Here is a 17,242-nt window from a genome sequence, read left to right as displayed (position 1 = left end):
AATGAGTTGCCAAAGGGGTAACACACTTACTTGCCTTCTCAAGACGGTTAGCAAACCAATTTTGTAGTGTGAACCTTATGAACTCAACTAGAGTAGTTATTGGATATGCCCGGAATTCTTCAGTCACGTTGTTAAGGCTTTCTGCAGCGTTGTTTGTCATGATGTTGTACCTGTCTCCTAGACAATAAGGACGAGCCCATTTTTCTAATCCTATATTGTCAACATAAGCGGCGATGGGAGGATCCATCCGTCGGAGCACCCGCAAATGTCTATCACATTCCCTCTTCGACCATGCGTAAGCGGCCAACCATATTTGCGTGTTACATACATCAGTCTTGAACTTGTGGGTGACATTCATAGAAATATGTTTGTAGCATGCACAATGGCATGCTTCGGGGAAAATAACCTCGACAGCATGTTCAATGCTTTGATGCCTATCCGATACAAACACTAAGTTTTCAACCTCCCCAATCGCTTCCTTTAACTTCGCAAGAAATACTTCCAAGAGTCATGATTCTCGCTGTCAACAATTGCAAAGGCAATCGGAAACAGTTGGTTATTTGCATCATACGCTACAGCAACTAGCATTGTGCCCCCAAACCTTGTCTTCAAGAACGTGCCGTCGATACTAATCACAGGACGACAAAACTTAAATCCCCTCCTACAAGCAGCCAGTGACCAGAAACAGTACTTGAACCTTTTATCCTCTGTGATAATGTCTGTAATAGTACTTGGATTCTTCTATTCCAGCACGTAAAAGTAACCGGAGTAATCGACTATAAGCCGCTGCCGGCGTACCCCTCGAATACATAAGTCCCTTCTCTCGGCACCTCCAAGCCTTCTCATAGCTCATCTTGATCCCATACTCCTGAAACATATCCCTTTGTATGTCTTTAGCTTTGTACTTAGTTCCATCCGATTTGAACTTGTTCTTAATGAGGTGGCCAACAACCCACGGTCTTTGCTTGACGGTTATCGAGCGTATGTCTAGAATCCAGGCTACATGTGTGTTCGTTGTGGAATACAGTAACCTCAAACATGTCACAACGTGCCCTCTTCCTCCCCCTCACTCTCCATTTGCAATCTGAACCCCTGCAAGTTGCATAAAAAACATCGGTCCCAGACTTCTTCACCATGAACTCAAAATTCATTTTCAATGCAAACCTTCCAACCACATTATTCAATTCAGTCTTATTTGTATACAACTTGCCAACATATATTTCCCCTGAGTGTGTACCAGTAAAAGAAGTTGTATAAACATTATTTTCCTCTATGTCTTCCCTTGTCCACACAATAGGTTTGAATTTTGTACAAACTTCAAAATCAGATGGTACAGTACTACGAGGAGGACACAGGCGGCTACTGCGGTGCACAGTGTTTCGTGATTTTCACTCCGAGGGGTTCTTCTTTCTTGGTCTTTCCTTTGCTCCCTTGGACGTGGTGGAGATGGTGGAGGTAGTTCTAACCTTAAAGAAGGTACTTCTATAGGTTCATGAACTTCCAACTCCGCATCACCATCCTCGTTCAAATCTACTATAGGATCATTGTTGTAAAATGCACCATCAAACTCATTGAACTGGTCAAATCCATAGTCAACCCTATTATCCTCCTCTATATTAGTAGGGGCCTGCTCATTCATCCCTACGGCTGGATCTGTTTCTGGGACAAAACTCCCAACAACACTTCTTGGGAGGACAGTTGGCGGAGTAGGCCCCAAAAGCGCATGCCTTTTAACCTTAGTCACAAACAGTGGCAGCAAGTTCTCCACACTCATTTTTGCCTTCATTCTTAAGAACAATCTTACTTGACTATCTTTCACTAAAACTTCTGGCGGTATCATATTGCCTTTCATGTACATATAACACACCTCTATTTTCAGTTCATACACAATAGGGTCTATATCCAATTCTTCATACAAAATATCATTCATCTTTTCTAAAGTAGTGTCAACCTCAAACATTAACATCTTACTTTTGGGATTATTGAAAATCCAGTTGAAACCTTCAACTGCCCAAGCCCCATCATATAGTACAACTACAAACACATTCGAATCTGCAAACCAAAATGACCACAAATTATAACAAACCAATATGTCGCAAGATATCGCTAACCTATCGCTACTTATCGCGAACCAATCACAAAAAAAAGTATGTCGACAAACGTCGCGAACTTGTCGAGAAAACTAAATATATCCACAATATAACACAATAATTCTATGTGTCGCGACGTGTGTCGCGACATGTCGACACATGTCGCTAAATGTCATCCCTAACCTCTTGCCAGCCAGTAATCGCTAAATGTCGCTAACATGTCGAAACATATCGCTAAAATTGCAAAAAAAACCAGTAAACTCGCAGACTTGCTGCATTTCGTGTTTCATTGACAAAGGGTGTCAAAAGGGTACATAAAAACCACGGATATGTGTAGATCTATTACTTTCAACATAAATACATCTAAATCAAACAATAATTACTAAAGAAATTACATACCCATTATTGTTTAAAGGAATGACTTTCTTAGAGCTTTGGTTGGGTTTCAAGTTCCCTTTGAGTAAGTCGGCCGAACACTAGCTCCGGTGGTGGCAATGTGTGTATTGTAGAGAGAGAGAGAGAGAGAGAGAGAGAGAGAGAGAGAGAGAGAGAGAGAGAGAGAGAGAGAGAGAGAGAGAGAGAGAGAGAGAGAGAGAGAGAGAGAGAGAGAGAGAGAGAGAGAGAGAGAGAAATCCGAGAGATGGAGAGAGAGAAAGTGTTATGAATATTTTTTATTTGTTTTAGGGGTAAAATTGTAAGGTATAAATGTTTTAAGTATAGTTTTCATAATATAAAGAATGCTAGCATAGTTTTAGTGTACTTTTTATTTTTAAGCATATATTGTCAAATTTCCCTAATCTTATTCTTACGTATTACTCAGCAATCAGCCTCGCTTTCCAAATGCACAAGTTTGTATTGTTTTTCTATTTAAATAAATAAATAAATGAAGCCCGGTATAAGTTAGAGTGTGGCAAGAATAAGCTGCTAACAAAAACAGAAGTAATTTCAATTTTTTTTTTTTTAATCTAAGAAATAATTGGATAGTAAAAAAGTCATTTATGTCGAGATTATTTCGCACCAGGAAAAAGAAGAGAACAAGTTACATTCATGTCTACTCTTTTTTTCTTTTTCTCTTTCCGTTGAAATGTTGCATGTCTAGTCTACTCAAATACCACTACTGGCCTTGATTCTAGCAATACAAGACTATTCATCTTCATTTAAAATAAGGTTAATTAGTTATTTTTTCCTCTTTACTTTGACATGTACTAAATTGTGCCCGAACTTTTTTGGTTGTTAGAAATTCCCCCGAACTATTGAGATTGTTAAATTTAAGGACTTTTGTTTCATTTCATTCAATTTTACTATTTCAGTGATTGTTTATGTACTAAGCCATACTCCCCAGACTTTGATATTTACGAAATCATGCCCCTCAAACTTTGATATGTACTAAATCATGTCCCTTGAACTTTCATCCATGTTAAATTTTTTTACTAAAATTAGACAAAAGTTCTTAAATTTAACAATCTCAGTAGTTCAGTGGGAATTTTTTACGGCCAAAAAAGTTCAGGGGGCACGATTTAGTACATGTCAAAGTTCGGGGGAAAAAATTACTAATTAGCCTTAAAATAATGTAGAAAGTGATGTCTATTGAACGTATCCCTGTATATAATACAAGATAAAGATGTATTCATCTCTGGTTCATTATTGCTTACTGCAATCAAAACACATATTCGGCACACATTATATACATGTATTTGATAACCTATAAAGCATAGAAACAATAGGAGTAGGTGTATTTCTTTTATTCTTCATATAATTGTAGATGAAAATATCAAAATGTTGGAGTAATGTGAAGTGTGAAGTGGTTGATAAGGGTGTCTCTGCTTAGCTGAAAAGGTTAAGCCAACTGTTGGACTCATGGTATTAATCTTTCCTTGGTCGTTAAAGTTTCATAGTCATGGAGTAATGTCAAAGCCATGTTTGCTACAAAGAAAGAAAGAAAGAAAGAAAGGGGAGAAGGTCACTTTGGTAAACGTGCTCAGCACTTGCATAGTTAGGTGACGCAATAATAAATGTTACGGCCAAAGTCTTCATTCATGCCAGCTTCTTGCCTTAAAAGCAAGCCCAATGTGCATTGACAAAATTGCCCCTACGTGGAAGCTGCTTCTAGTTCATCCATTGACATGTTTTTGTTCCGGTTAGATAAAATGTCTAACCTAAAAAAATAAAATTAAATACAAAATGGAAACCCACAGCCACCATGAAATGTATGGTCTACAGTCGCATATCATATCACCGAGTTTGAAAGGTTTTTTTTTTTTTTTTGCATATTATTATTAATATTATTATATCATCATCCAGCTAAACATGTACATGATTACTAAGAAGGTTAGATTAGATCCACAATATATTAAATTAATCCAAATTCTTTATTTGTTAAAATGGGTTTCATCAAGCAGAGAAAGGATTTAAATCGATCAAGTTCATTATATGGTGCCTATAGTATTAATTAGATGTTAGGGGTTTTTTGTTTTTTTTTTTTTTTTTTTTTTTGGTTTTGTAAGAATTAGATGTTAATGTTTAAAGTAAAGGAAGCTAGCAACTAACTCGTACAAATTTTCTAAGGAAAAATACTAAAAGACACTAAGTACCCTTATCGTAATTTCGTTAGTAAAATTTGAGAAATCATGCTAAAAAATAACACATGGTGTTTAATTAAACTAAAAAATTACACATTGTTTAAATATGCTAATTTTTCAATTGGCTTCCAAAATTACCCATAACTTTTCAGTTTTCCCCCCTTCTCTCTAACATCCTTCTCTCTCCTCCTTCCCTCTCCATTCGAACCCAAAAACCCCGAACCCACCCCCTCCATTCGAACCAGACCCAATCGACCCCAACCTCCGATGACTCCGACGACCCTCCCGATCCTATCGACCCCAACGAACGACAACCCTGTCGACCCAAACGAACGACGTCGACCCTGTGGAGCCGAATGAACGACGACCCTCTCGACCCAACGAACACCGACCCTCTCGACCCAATCGATCCCAGCGACCAACCACACCCACTCGAATCCCATCAACCCATAAAACCAATCAGATTAAAGAGATATTTTTTTTTTGAAATTTTTATTTTAATTTATCTTTAAAATATGGCTTAATTTGTGGATGAATTTGTGGTTTAACTGAAATTGTGATTTAGTATGTGTTTTTGTGATAAATTGTGCAAGAAAGATGTAGGAAAATTATGAGTTTCGTGCTGATTCTTTTCGTTCCTGGTTTTGTAATTTTTGCGACATTGTGCGATTTGTGTGCGATATTGTGCGATTAAGACTTAGACTTTATGTGTTGGGTATGTTAATCGATATTGTGCAATTTTAAGCGATATACGTGATGTGGTATAGGTTGTGCGATTTTAGCGATATTATGCGATTTTTGTGCGATTTACCTGACATTATAAATTTTCAGCTGTTACGCTGTATTTTTTAGCGATTATTATGCGGTTACTATGCGATATTTGTGCGATTTTTGTTGGCAGTAGCTTATAATTTTTGTTGATGTCTTATGCGATTTTCTGCGATGTTTGTGCGACTTTATGCGATATTTGCTAATTAATTTTTTTTGATGCAGATGGCTCCAGAATTTATTCTCCCATTGTCGAGCACTTTCGAGGGCGTATAACTTATAGAGGGAACGAGTACTTCACATCAATAAAGGCTAAATTTGAAGCTTTTGACTTGACTCGGAAGGTGAAGGAGACACCCTTTGGAGTTTTTTGGAATGCCAGTGAATTGAAATTCAGTGGGGTTATTGTGCATCAACTGTTATTAAGGAAAAAGAAAATGAGTGAGGCCAAAAATGATGAACTGTGGTTTTACGTGGGTAAAACTGAAGCTAGATTTGGGCGGTCTGAGTTCGGTTTGATCACAGGCCTAAAGATGAGCGGTGGTCCTTCGTCAGAAGAATTGACTACACAATGTGATTCTGATCGGATTTTGCGAGACTATCTCACCAATTCAAAAAGGGTGACCTTTAATACCCTTTGGCTAGCCTTTGAGGCATGCGATGTTGCAGACGATGTATACAAGCTGGAGTTGTGTGCATTTGTCGAAGGTGTTCTGCTGTCATGGGCCGAGGGTGTGTATATCTAGACAGATATGCTAAAGTTGGTAGAAAATGCAGACAACTTCTTCGAGTATCCTTGGGGGCTTCTTTCTTATCAGAAGTTGTTGTCTTCCACAACTAAGAATATGCAACAACTCAGGAAAAACTACATGGATAAGGTGTCGAGTATGAACGATAAGACCAAGAAGAAACACAAGAAGGAGAAAAAGGTTACTCAACCAGAAGCGAAGTACAATGTGTACGGATATGCACGTGCCCTGTAATATTGTGCATTTGAGGCCATGCAAGTTTTGGGGAAGAAGTATGGCCAATGCAAAAGGACTCGATTCCCTCGAATGTTGAACTGGAGCACCCCCGACTCAGTCACGAAACACGATGTGAAGCAACTTGATGTGGCTGCACTGTTTGAGAAAAGGGTATGTGAATCTTTCTCTATTTTTGTTGTTTATCTTTGCTATAAGTGTAATCTGTGTTTATGTGCGATATTGATGCGACATTGCGATATTTGTGCAATTTACTTAACAGTACATTATAAATGTTCAGTTGTTTAGTGTATTTTTCTGGTGACTTTATGCGATTGTTGTGCGATTTTTGTGCGATTTTTGTGCGATTTGCTTGGCGGTCTCTTATAAATCTTCGCTTGTATTTTTGTATATTTTTGGCGATATTATGGGATTACTATGCGATCTTTGTGAAATTCTTAATAACAGTAGCTTATAAACTTTTTTTGCTGATGCATAATAAATTTTTGGCGATATAGTGCGTTTACTATGCGATCTTTGTGCAATTTTTAATGACAGTAGCTTATAAAGTTTATTAGATTTTTGGCGATGTAGTGCGATTTATGTGCGATTATTATGCGTGAAACTTTGCAAGTTCCTGCGATGTTTGTGCGACATGATTGCGATATTAACGTGATATTCACTTTTTGCAGATGGTTGTTCTTCAAATTTTGTATCCTCGGAATTGGGAGGTTGATTATTGGAAAACCAATTGTGAGGGTGAGGTCCCCACAGTGGAAATGGGCTTGGATGAGGTCGAAGAAACACAAGTTGGGGAGCAAGATTCGACTGCATTCGAGACCCAAGCAAGACGGGTGGTAGATTATGTTCAAAGTGCAAATATTATTCCACCATCCTCACACAAAACTGCACCAGACCCCTCCACATCTACAACTATGCCCCCAACCCCTGCCACTGTGCCGCCAACCGCTGCTGCAGCCAATGAGTCCGAGTACCTCTTGTTGGCAAAGAGATTGGAGAAGGTCGAAGCCCAAGAACTTGCGATTCTCACTACCCAGACTGAGATGAAGGTTGACTTCAAGAGAAGTCAGAAAGAGATGAAGAATCTTATCATGGATCAAATTGCGACCGTGATAAGTTTGTTACAGAAGCTGCCTTCAAAGCCGACACAACCATCAAGGCCGACACATCAATCATTGCCAACAAATCGATCAGACTCGGTAGAGCCATTACAGACGATACATCCATCACCGCCGAGAGATGATTATGATGAGGATGATGTCTATCCAGAAGATTGGGAACCCAACGTAGATGAGGTTCCTTCTACTCCTGCAAATGCCATTGTGATTGCCCTGGGTGATACACAATCTCAAGATGTGGAAGAGTTGCACGGGCCACCAGCTGGGGTGGACTTCTCCAGGGTTAGGAGAAAGCGGAAGCCAATTTTCTTGAAGGACTACACAGCGGGGAAGAAGAAACAATGACATGGGCCAGTTGAAGTAGACATTGTGAAACCAGAGGACTCTCGGCTGTTGAAATTTTTCTAGAAGTGGATCACTTACGCTAGGGACAACAGCCGTCCTAGGGATGTTCACATTGGCCCAGCCAATCGATCATGGTTCGTCAAACTGATGGTGCTGGGAGAATGGCTCGACGATGCTGTAAGTTATTTCTTAACGGAATAAATTTATTGTGTTTTTAAATTTTTGTGCGAGTTTAATGCGATTTATATGCAATTTCTATGCGATATCTATCTAACTTGTTTCTTTTGAATCTTTATATGCGATTTTTGTGCGACTTATATGCAATTTTATGCGATTTATTCACTTCTTTAATTTATGTATTATTTGTGCGACTTAAGTGCGATTTATATGCGATTTTCGTGCGATTAATGAAACATTTTTTTAATTTCTCTTGTGCAATTTCCTGCGATAATTGTGCGACATTTGTGCGACATCTGTCTTACTTTTTTCTTTTGGAACACAACAAATTGATGCCATGGCGCACTTAATTAGAAGAAGAAGGAACCTCTATCCAGAAGTCTACACTCGAAAATGTGTAGTTTTGGACACATCTGCTCCACAAATATTCTCCATGTATTGGAATTACTATGAAGGTGACAAGAGCAAGATAAAATGGGATGAGGCTGTTATGCATTATGTGCACGGGATGGAGCATAGACACTTGCCATGTTGGGAGAACCAGGATTACATCTACTTTGTGTTGAACCTTCCCAAAGAGCACCACTTGGTGGCAGTTGAGGTGGATATTGAGAACTGGGAGATCATTGTATATGATTGTCATATCGGTGCCACCCCTAAGCAGAACATGGAGTCATATTTGAAGCCTTACAGCGAGCTATTTGTAAATCTAATTTGAGCTAGTGGTTATTTTGAGTTGAACAATTATGTACTTCCGGTTGATTGCGGTGATCTCAGCCAGCTCCTACCATTACATTATAGAAGAGCTACCACTGAGGTTGTACAGCAAACGGAGACAAGGTAAATCTTTTTTTTTTTAACCTAAGTAATTTATTTAATTTTGCACTCCATTATGAATTACTTAACTTAATTGTTGTTGATATTTACTAATTTTTTAATTTATAGTGGCGATTGTGGAGTGTTTGACATGGAGTACATTGAGCACTGCATGTTGGACCGATCGTTTGAGCATGTTAATGATGATAACATGCTCACCTTTAGACATAGGTGGTGTGTGGACTTATTTTACCAGAACTTGACATGGTAGTTTTTTGTAATGTTATTCATATAAACACATAAGCTTTTGCAATTATATTATATTATACTGTGAAATGTTAAATCGCTCAAATGTCGCACTTATATCGCATAGACATCGCAAATAATATCATAGTTGTAATAATAACTTGCTTAACTCGGTAAAAATGTCACACATACATCGCATAGAAATCGTAAAAAGTAGACAGCAAAGCATATTAGGCATGTTACTAGTAAAATTGCCAAATGTCGCCAGAATTCGCATAGGCATCGCAAATAAATGTCGCACAAAGTCGCAGACCCATTAAAAATATTCATGCATATTGTTAAATATTCAAGCTATAGTCCTGTTAAACAACAACCAGCAATACAACACATATGCATTTAAATATTAGAGAAACGGTTGAAACTCGAGCTTTGCATGTAGCTCTGTTGTGCCCTGCACCGTGACATAGCAAACAATGACGAGGTTCCACTACCACCTGACCACTAGACGGTCGACGCTTCGTCGGTCTTCTACCTGCATTGCTCTTCCTAGGCCGACCTACTGGTTTTTTCTCCACTGGTACCCCGCTTCTTATGTTCTTGATGTGTTCCGGTAGTACCCACTCATCCTCCTCGCCAACAATATTAATTGTGGCATCGTAGATCTTCTTCCACGTTTCTTTTGTGTAATATGGAGAGCAAAGTGTGTACACGCTCACATTCTGACTAACTCCTGCGGCACATGCATGGGGACAAGGGATTTTGAGCGTTTGGAAAAGTCCACAAGTGCATGTTCTCTCCACTAAGTTCACATCACCACCTCTCTCACCTTGAGGACTCGTACCAACGTTAAACAATTGGGCACCATTACGAAGGACACTCCTGAACATACCATCTTTGTGTTGATCCTTTAAATCATTTTCAAAAGTAGTAGCCAAAGGAGAAGCGCACTTACTAGCCTTTTCGAGACAAGAAGCAAACAAATTTTGAAGTGTGAACCTGATGAAGTCAACCAAAATAGTTACTGGATATTTTCTGAATTCTTCTGTCACCTTGTTGAAGCTTTCGGCAGCGTTGCTTGTCATTATGTTGTACCGATCGCCTGGACAATAAGGACGAGCCCACTTTTCAAACCCTATTTTCTCGACATATGTAGCAATGGCAGGGTCCATCTGTTTCAACACCTCAAAATGTCTATCACATTCCGTCTTGTTCCATGCGTAAGCTACAAGCCATATTTGCTGGTTGCATACATCAGTCTTAAACTTGTGAACGACATTCATTGTAATATGCTTGAAGCATGCACAGTGGCATGCTTCTGGGAAAACAACCTCAACAACATGTTCAATGCTTTGATGCCTATCCGATATGAACATAAGATTTTCAACCTCACCAATGGCTTCCTTTAACTTCCGCAAGAAATACTTCCAAGAGTCATGATTCTCACTGTCAACAATTGCAAAGGCTACCAGAAATAATTGGTTGTTTGCATCGTACGCAACAGCAACTAACAGTGTTCCTCCATACTTCGTCTTCAAGAATGTTCTGTCAATACTAATCACAGGATGACAAAACTTAAATCCCTTCCTACAAGCATCGAGTGACCAGAAACAGTACGTGAACCGGTTATCCTCGCTGACAATGTCAGTAATAGTACCCGGATTCTTCTATTCCAGCATGTAGAAGTAACCATATAACTTCGTATAAGATTATGCTGGAGTACCCCTCTTGTACATAACTGCCTTCTCTCTGCATCTCCAAGCTTTCTCATAACTCATCTTGATGTCATATTCATCAAACATATCCCTCTATATGTCTTTTGCCTTGTAGTTAGATCCATCTGATGTGTACTTGTTCTTAATAATGTGATCAATAGTCCACATTGCTGCTTGCCGGTGATCAGAATGTCTAGAATCCAAGTTACATGTGTGTTCGTTGTGAAACACAGTAACCTCAAACATGTCACAAAGTGCCTTCTTCTTCCCCCTTAATCTCCATTTACAATTTTCATCCTTACAAGTAACGTAAAACACATTAGTGCCAGACTTACTTACCATCCACTCAAAATTACTTTTCAGTGCATACCTTCCAACTACATTCTTCAATTCTTCCTTATTTTTGTACAACTTGCCAAGATATATCTCCCCTAAAGGCGTACCACTAAGAGATGTTGTATACACATTATTTTCCTCTATGTCTTCCCTTGTCCACATAAGAGGTTTGAATTTAGTAGAAACTTCAAATTCAGATACAGGAGTAGTATTAGAAGGACCTGGTCGACTACTACTAGTTCCTGTTGTTTGGCGATTCTCACTACGAGGGGTCTTCTTTATCGCTCTACTTGGTTGCTTGGAGTTAGTTCCATCCTCAGGGGAGGTACGTCTGTAGCCACATCATCATCCACACCCAAATCAACCACTGGATCATTGTTGTAAAAGGGAGCATCGAACTCATCTGAATGATCAAATGCGATACCCACTCTCTCATCATCTATATTAGTGCCAAGTTGCTCATTCAAACCAACCCCCTGATCAGTTTCTGGGACAAAGGTCCCAACAACACTTCTAGGGGTTACATTTCGGGGAGTATGCTCCAAATTCACATTCTTCTTCACCTTAGTCACAAATAGTGGCAACAAGTTGTCCACACTCATTTTTGCCTTCATGCTCAAGAACACTCGTAGTTGACTATCTTTCACTAAAACCTCAGACGGAAACTTAGTGCCTTTAATGTACATGTAAAGAACTTCTAACTTCAATTCATACACCAATGGGTCCACCTCCAACTCCTCATGCAAAACTTCACGCACCTTTTTCAGTGTAGAGTCAATGTCGAACATCAATGTCTTACTTTTTGAGGAATCAAATACCCATTTGAAACCCTCCACAGTCCAAATGCCATAATACAGTTTAGGCACAAATACAGTTGAATCTATCCCAAAGAAATACAAACAGATAAACAGAAAAAATCAGCATACTATATCGCACAAGCTACTACGAATGTCGCACAATGTCGCTTAATACAACAATAATATAAAAAAGTATCATGTCGCACAATAATCGCACAACAAAGGAAAAATATCGCATAAGGTCGCACAAGAAAATATACAAAATCGCATAATGCTGCACAAATGTTGCACACAAATCACCTAACATCAAAATTGCACACTAAATTGCACAACAATCGTACAATGTCGCCAAAATTAATCATGTCATCCCTAACCTCAGATTTCTCATTAAAGTGCACAAAACATCGCACAATGTCGCATAAAATCGCAAAATATGAAAAAATCCAGAAAAACACAGACTGTTCGGAACAAACTCTACCTCCATTTCAAGGACACAAAAGCCACAAATTACAACTAACAACGTTCAGATCCATACAATACAACAAAAAACAACACTATTTACTAAGAAAAATACTTACCCATTGCTTTGTTGAGTGTGGTAGACGTTGAGGGTGAAAATGGTGGAGGTGGCAGTCGGCCGCGACGGTGAGAGTTTAGGGTGGCAGTCGGCGGCAGTGATAGAGAGAGAGAGAAAATGAGAAAGAGAGAGAAAGTGAAAGAGAGAGAGAGAGAGAGAGAGAGAGAGAGAGAGAGAGAGAGAGAGAGAGAGAGAGAGAGAGAGAGAGAGAGAGAGAGAGAGAGAGAGAGAGAGAGAGAGAGAGAGAGAGAGAGAGAGAGAGAGAGAGAGAGAGAGAGAGAGAGAGAGAGAGAGAGAGAGAGAGAGAGAGAGCAAACTGAGAGGGAAAGAGAGAGAAAGAGGAGGCTGAATTTTTTGGGTTTGAGGAGAGGGGCATTTTGGGGTTACCACTAAAAGATTAGCATAGTTACAAAATTTTTAGGAGGGTGGTATAATTAAACAACATTAGTCATTTTTAAGCATAAAATATAAAATTTCCCTTTCGTTATTAGTGCAGTTAAGTAAGGTAATAATTTTTACGTAACTAATTGTAAGACGCTACTTCTGGGTGATGCTAGACACTATTGATACCTAACAATAATGCTCTTTTTGAACCTTGAAGAATAGTTGTATGTCAAACTAAAATATACACATTATCAAAATAATTGATTAATTGGGAGAATTTTTGTTATCCATACAATAATAATTTGACGCATATTTTTAATATTTATTTTCTTAATTATTCGTGTACATTTATGCTGTGTGTGGGCATTTAAGGGTGTTCGTAAAATATTTAACCCGCACGATCCAATCCAATTTAATCTGTAAAGTACGGATATTCACACTTGTGTGGATTAGATTGAAAATCCAAAATTCGCACAAGTGCAGATTTGATATTAATTGACATATAAAAGCAACCGATCCAATTCAATATTACACACATATTTATATATGTTAATTTTTTTTGACATACAATTAATATTTTAATGTAAAAAAAATATTAATTAAAAAATATAATACATATGATACAAATATATTTCAAAACTTAATAGATCAAATATATATTCCATTCTTTTATATAAGGAAATATAATTCAAAACAAAATTAAAAATTTCTTTCTACATGCAATTTTTTCTTCTTCTTATGATTTTTTTGTTTTGTTTATTTTAATTTGTTGTTGGAGATATAAAAACAACAATAATTTATTTTATTTTACTGTTACTTATGTGATTTTTTTTTGAGATAATTCTTAAATAATTCAATATTAAAAAGTATTGACGACTATAATTTCAAGTTAAGGCCAAAAAACCTATTTAGAAATATCAGTTCTGATGCTAAACTATGGAAGTCCTTAAAAAAATTCAAATGGCAATGGTTAAAATGCTACTATTCTATTGATTTAAGAAAAATGGATTATATGGTGTGATTTTCCAATCTCTCTTAGGGAAGAAACACATCTACAAAAAGGGTCTTTTGCTTCGGTTTTAAAGTGACACATAAATAATTTGTGTCGGTTAGAGTAACCAAAGCAATAACCGTAGGCGCAAATAGTCATAGTTTTTGCTTTAGTTTAGAACCGACGCCAAATCATAACCGAAGCAAAAAAAAAAGGTTTTTGCTTCGGTTCATAACTGAAGAAAATAGTACTGTACCAACGCTAATTGGTTTTTTACTTCGATTATGAACCGAAGCAAAAGAATTTTAAAAAAAATCAGAACTACCGCACCACTACCACCACAACACTACTATACATCTCGCACCACCACCACATATACATAGATTTAAACAACTATTTAAACCTAAAATACACAAATTTAACCCACCACATTACTACCCATGGCCATCGCACCACCAAAACCCTAAGAAAAAGCCAAAATCAAATTAAAAAAAGAGAGATCAAAAGAGGGAAAGAGAGAGAGATCAGAAGAGGGAAAGAGAGAGAGATTATCATGATCAGGTGGCTGCGCGGGGTCCATCCGAGCTTGTGGTGCGAGCGACGGCCTCCGTCGTCTTGGCTCCATCATCAGCAATCCAACATATATATATATAGCGAGAGATAGATAGAATTGAGTGAGAAAGTGAGAGCAAAATGGGAGGCGACTGAGGGTATTAGGTTATGTATTGTAGGGTTTTATATATTAGTAGGGTTTTGTAAAATGGGTTAAAGCCCAATTTTGCGATTTTTTTTTAAAGTAAATTAGTGTTTGTTGTGTACCAACGCAAAAAGCTCTCTCGGTTGCGATTTTATGTGTGGGGCCTAAGGATTCATTTTCATTTAGTGTGTGGTTTTTGTTATCCCAAATTTGGCACTCTGACGTGGCATCACGAGAATGGTGACACGTGGACTCTACTTAGAACATCTGTGCGGATCAACATGCCGAGCAAGATGCCTCGCTGGCATATCCAGAATGGAATACTCAACGAGCCGTGCAGAATGAGCAACAATTAGCGAATTCAACTAAACGCATCGTGAGTCACCAGCTCAATCCCTATAACTCAGGGATCAACTTACATGGATGTGGCATACACATGATCCCACTATCGGTGTATTCAGCCTCAATCCCACGATCCTTGCATTCAGCATTGATCACACGATCTTTCTGTTTATGCGCATTGTAACGAGAGAGGAAACTCTTCCTCCTCAAGTTTCCAGCCCTATAAATAGTGAGGAATGTTCACTAGGCAAGAGAGCAAGAAATTATACGCCGAAACGCTATAAGCTAAGGCTATCTAAGAATTATATATTCAGAGATATTATTGTAAGAGCTATAAGAAAAGGAATCTTCTTCCTTATTCTTAAGTCAATACAACTAACGAGGATTAGGCTATTACCGAACTGCTCGGGGCTGAACCTCTATAAAATTTATGTGTCTTATTATTGCTTTACTACGAATTCTTCTTACGACATATCGTTTATCGCTTATCAAAAAGACTCATTGTCGTTGGCTAAAAGCGAAGTCAACATTCTGGTGCTTTCGTTGAGAGAAGAATCATAGATCGCTCTTTTCAATACTCGACACGATGGTACAAACTCGTAGAGGCCTGTCCAACCTAGCAAACTCACAGATGCTGGATCCGACGTTGCAAGACCCAGGGAGTTCGAGGGTTCCACCCGCTGTCAATCCAGGACAGACGGGAAGCGTGGTGAATGGTGGGACAACTGCTGTTACTGAAACTTCGCCTGGTGTGCAAGAGACCAAAAACAACAGTTCCGCACACAGCCAGGACGTTCATAACATGACTGTTCCACTAGGCATCAACGCCCAAACGACCATCGGAGACGCAACCGAATTGCAAAACCTCCGCACTGCGCTCGGACTCATGCAGGGTCACAACAATACCCTGCATCACGATCAGGAGGAATAACGTGCCGTAGTAAACCTCGCGTTCGACAAACAGAGGCGTATGTTCGCTGAGTGGAGGGACAAAGAGATGGAGGCATTAAGGGCTCACCATGCAGAAATCGAAGATCGTAGTCGGCAAGCGACTGTGCTGATACGAAGAGCCTATCAGACTGTAGGCCAGCAAACGTTGAGCGTCATTCCCCTAGGAGAAACCGAGGATGACCCAACGGTGAATGCTTCCCAGACAACCAACGGTCAGCTGTCCAATCCCCGGTCACGAGTTCCACTCATGGGCCAAGAGGTAGGCGGACAGACCTTGTCCGGGAATTTATCAGGAGGAGTCATGCTCGACGGATCCATGAAAAATAATGGAGCCATTCCACCTGCAAACCAAGCGAACCTATCGCTAAGGCAGCCAGGTTCTTCTGCGTTCGATAGGTTGGGAACAACCCATGAAGTACTTCGCGAATTGTGGAAGGACATAAGGAAAAACGGACCGGTCGACTCAATGAGTGATATCCTTGACCGGGCCGAAGGTTTCATCAAGCTCGAAGAAGCCATTCAGCGAGCAGAGGGTGAGCAAAAGCCGAACAAAACGAAGGTTCCTTCCACTGGAACGTCCGCGCAGCTTCCCCAATATTCCAACAATTCAAGTGGCAAGCGTTCAGGCAACAACCACAAGCAAGGAAACGGGAAGAAGGGAAAGTGCACCGAAAAACCCGGACAGACTCCCCGTGATCGCGCCAAACACACTGAATTCACTATCTTAACTGAAGATATAGAAAGTTTGTATATTGCGACTCAGTCGCTAATTCCGTACAAGAAGCCCGGGCCCATGAAGAAAGATACCAGCAAAAGGGACATGACAAAATTTTGTCGGTTCCATGGAGACTACGCCCACAACACCAACGAATGCTACAACTTGAAACAGGAAATAGAACTTCTGATCAAGAAAAACAACCCGCACTTACAAAAGTACGTCAAGGCCAACCAAGGTCAGGATAACCAGGATCTGATGTCTCTGCCAATAGATGGACACTTGCAAGTCATCATTGGAGGCCCGCACATCGCTGGAGACATGGGCAAAGCTCGAGAACGATATGGCTACACAGCTCAATACGAGCAGGAAGAAGTCGTCCTGGCCGTGGAAGAGAGGAAGCCCAAAGTTCCACGTGCAGGAGAGCCAACCACAACCTTCAACGACGAAGATGCTGTCTAGATAAGATTTCCTCACAACGACCCGCTAGTCGTGGAAGTCCAGATAGCAAACAAAATGGTGTCCATAACCATGATCAATAATGGGGCTTCTTCAAACATTTTTTTTTAAAACTGCTTACGAGAAGATGGGGCTCCAGCTCAAGGACTTAACTCCATG

At 39.4% G+C, this 17,242-nt stretch overlaps 3 protein-coding genes across 3 annotated transcripts; 2 read left to right on the top strand and 1 right to left on the bottom strand.

The window, feature by feature from the left end:
- The first annotated feature begins 2,890 nt into the window (after nucleotides 1–2,890).
- On the top strand, nucleotides 2,891–6,753 carry LOC115721066 (uncharacterized). Its single transcript, XM_030650310.2, has 2 exons — nucleotides 2,891–4,338; nucleotides 5,663–6,753. The coding sequence occupies exons 1-2, from the start codon at nucleotides 4,272–4,274 to the stop codon at nucleotides 6,181–6,183; spliced, it is 588 nt and encodes a 195-aa protein (XP_030506170.2). The 5' UTR covers nucleotides 2,891–4,271; the 3' UTR covers nucleotides 6,184–6,753.
- LOC115721092 (uncharacterized) lies at nucleotides 6,749–9,221 on the top strand. The gene is made up of 2 exons (XM_061110081.1): nucleotides 6,749–8,900; nucleotides 9,006–9,221. The coding sequence occupies exon 1, from the start codon at nucleotides 7,092–7,094 to the stop codon at nucleotides 7,881–7,883; it is 792 nt and encodes a 263-aa protein (XP_060966064.1). The 5' UTR covers nucleotides 6,749–7,091; the 3' UTR covers nucleotides 7,884–8,900; nucleotides 9,006–9,221.
- A 263-nt stretch (nucleotides 9,222–9,484) lies between these two features.
- LOC133034112 (uncharacterized) lies at nucleotides 9,485–11,332 on the bottom strand. The gene is made up of 2 exons (XM_061109132.1): nucleotides 10,943–11,332; nucleotides 9,485–10,786 (listed from the first exon to the last, which is right to left on the bottom strand). The coding sequence occupies exons 1-2, from the start codon at nucleotides 11,330–11,332 to the stop codon at nucleotides 9,485–9,487; spliced, it is 1,692 nt and encodes a 563-aa protein (XP_060965115.1).
- Nucleotides 11,333–17,242: the final 5,910 nt, after the last annotated feature.

This window comes from Cannabis sativa, chromosome 2 (assembly GCF_029168945.1).
Source record: "Cannabis sativa cultivar Pink pepper isolate KNU-18-1 chromosome 2, ASM2916894v1, whole genome shotgun sequence".
NCBI lineage: Eukaryota > Viridiplantae > Streptophyta > Magnoliopsida > Rosales > Cannabaceae > Cannabis > Cannabis sativa.
Note: the sequence above shows the minus strand (reverse complement) of the source record. Positions and strands in the feature narration are given on the sequence as shown.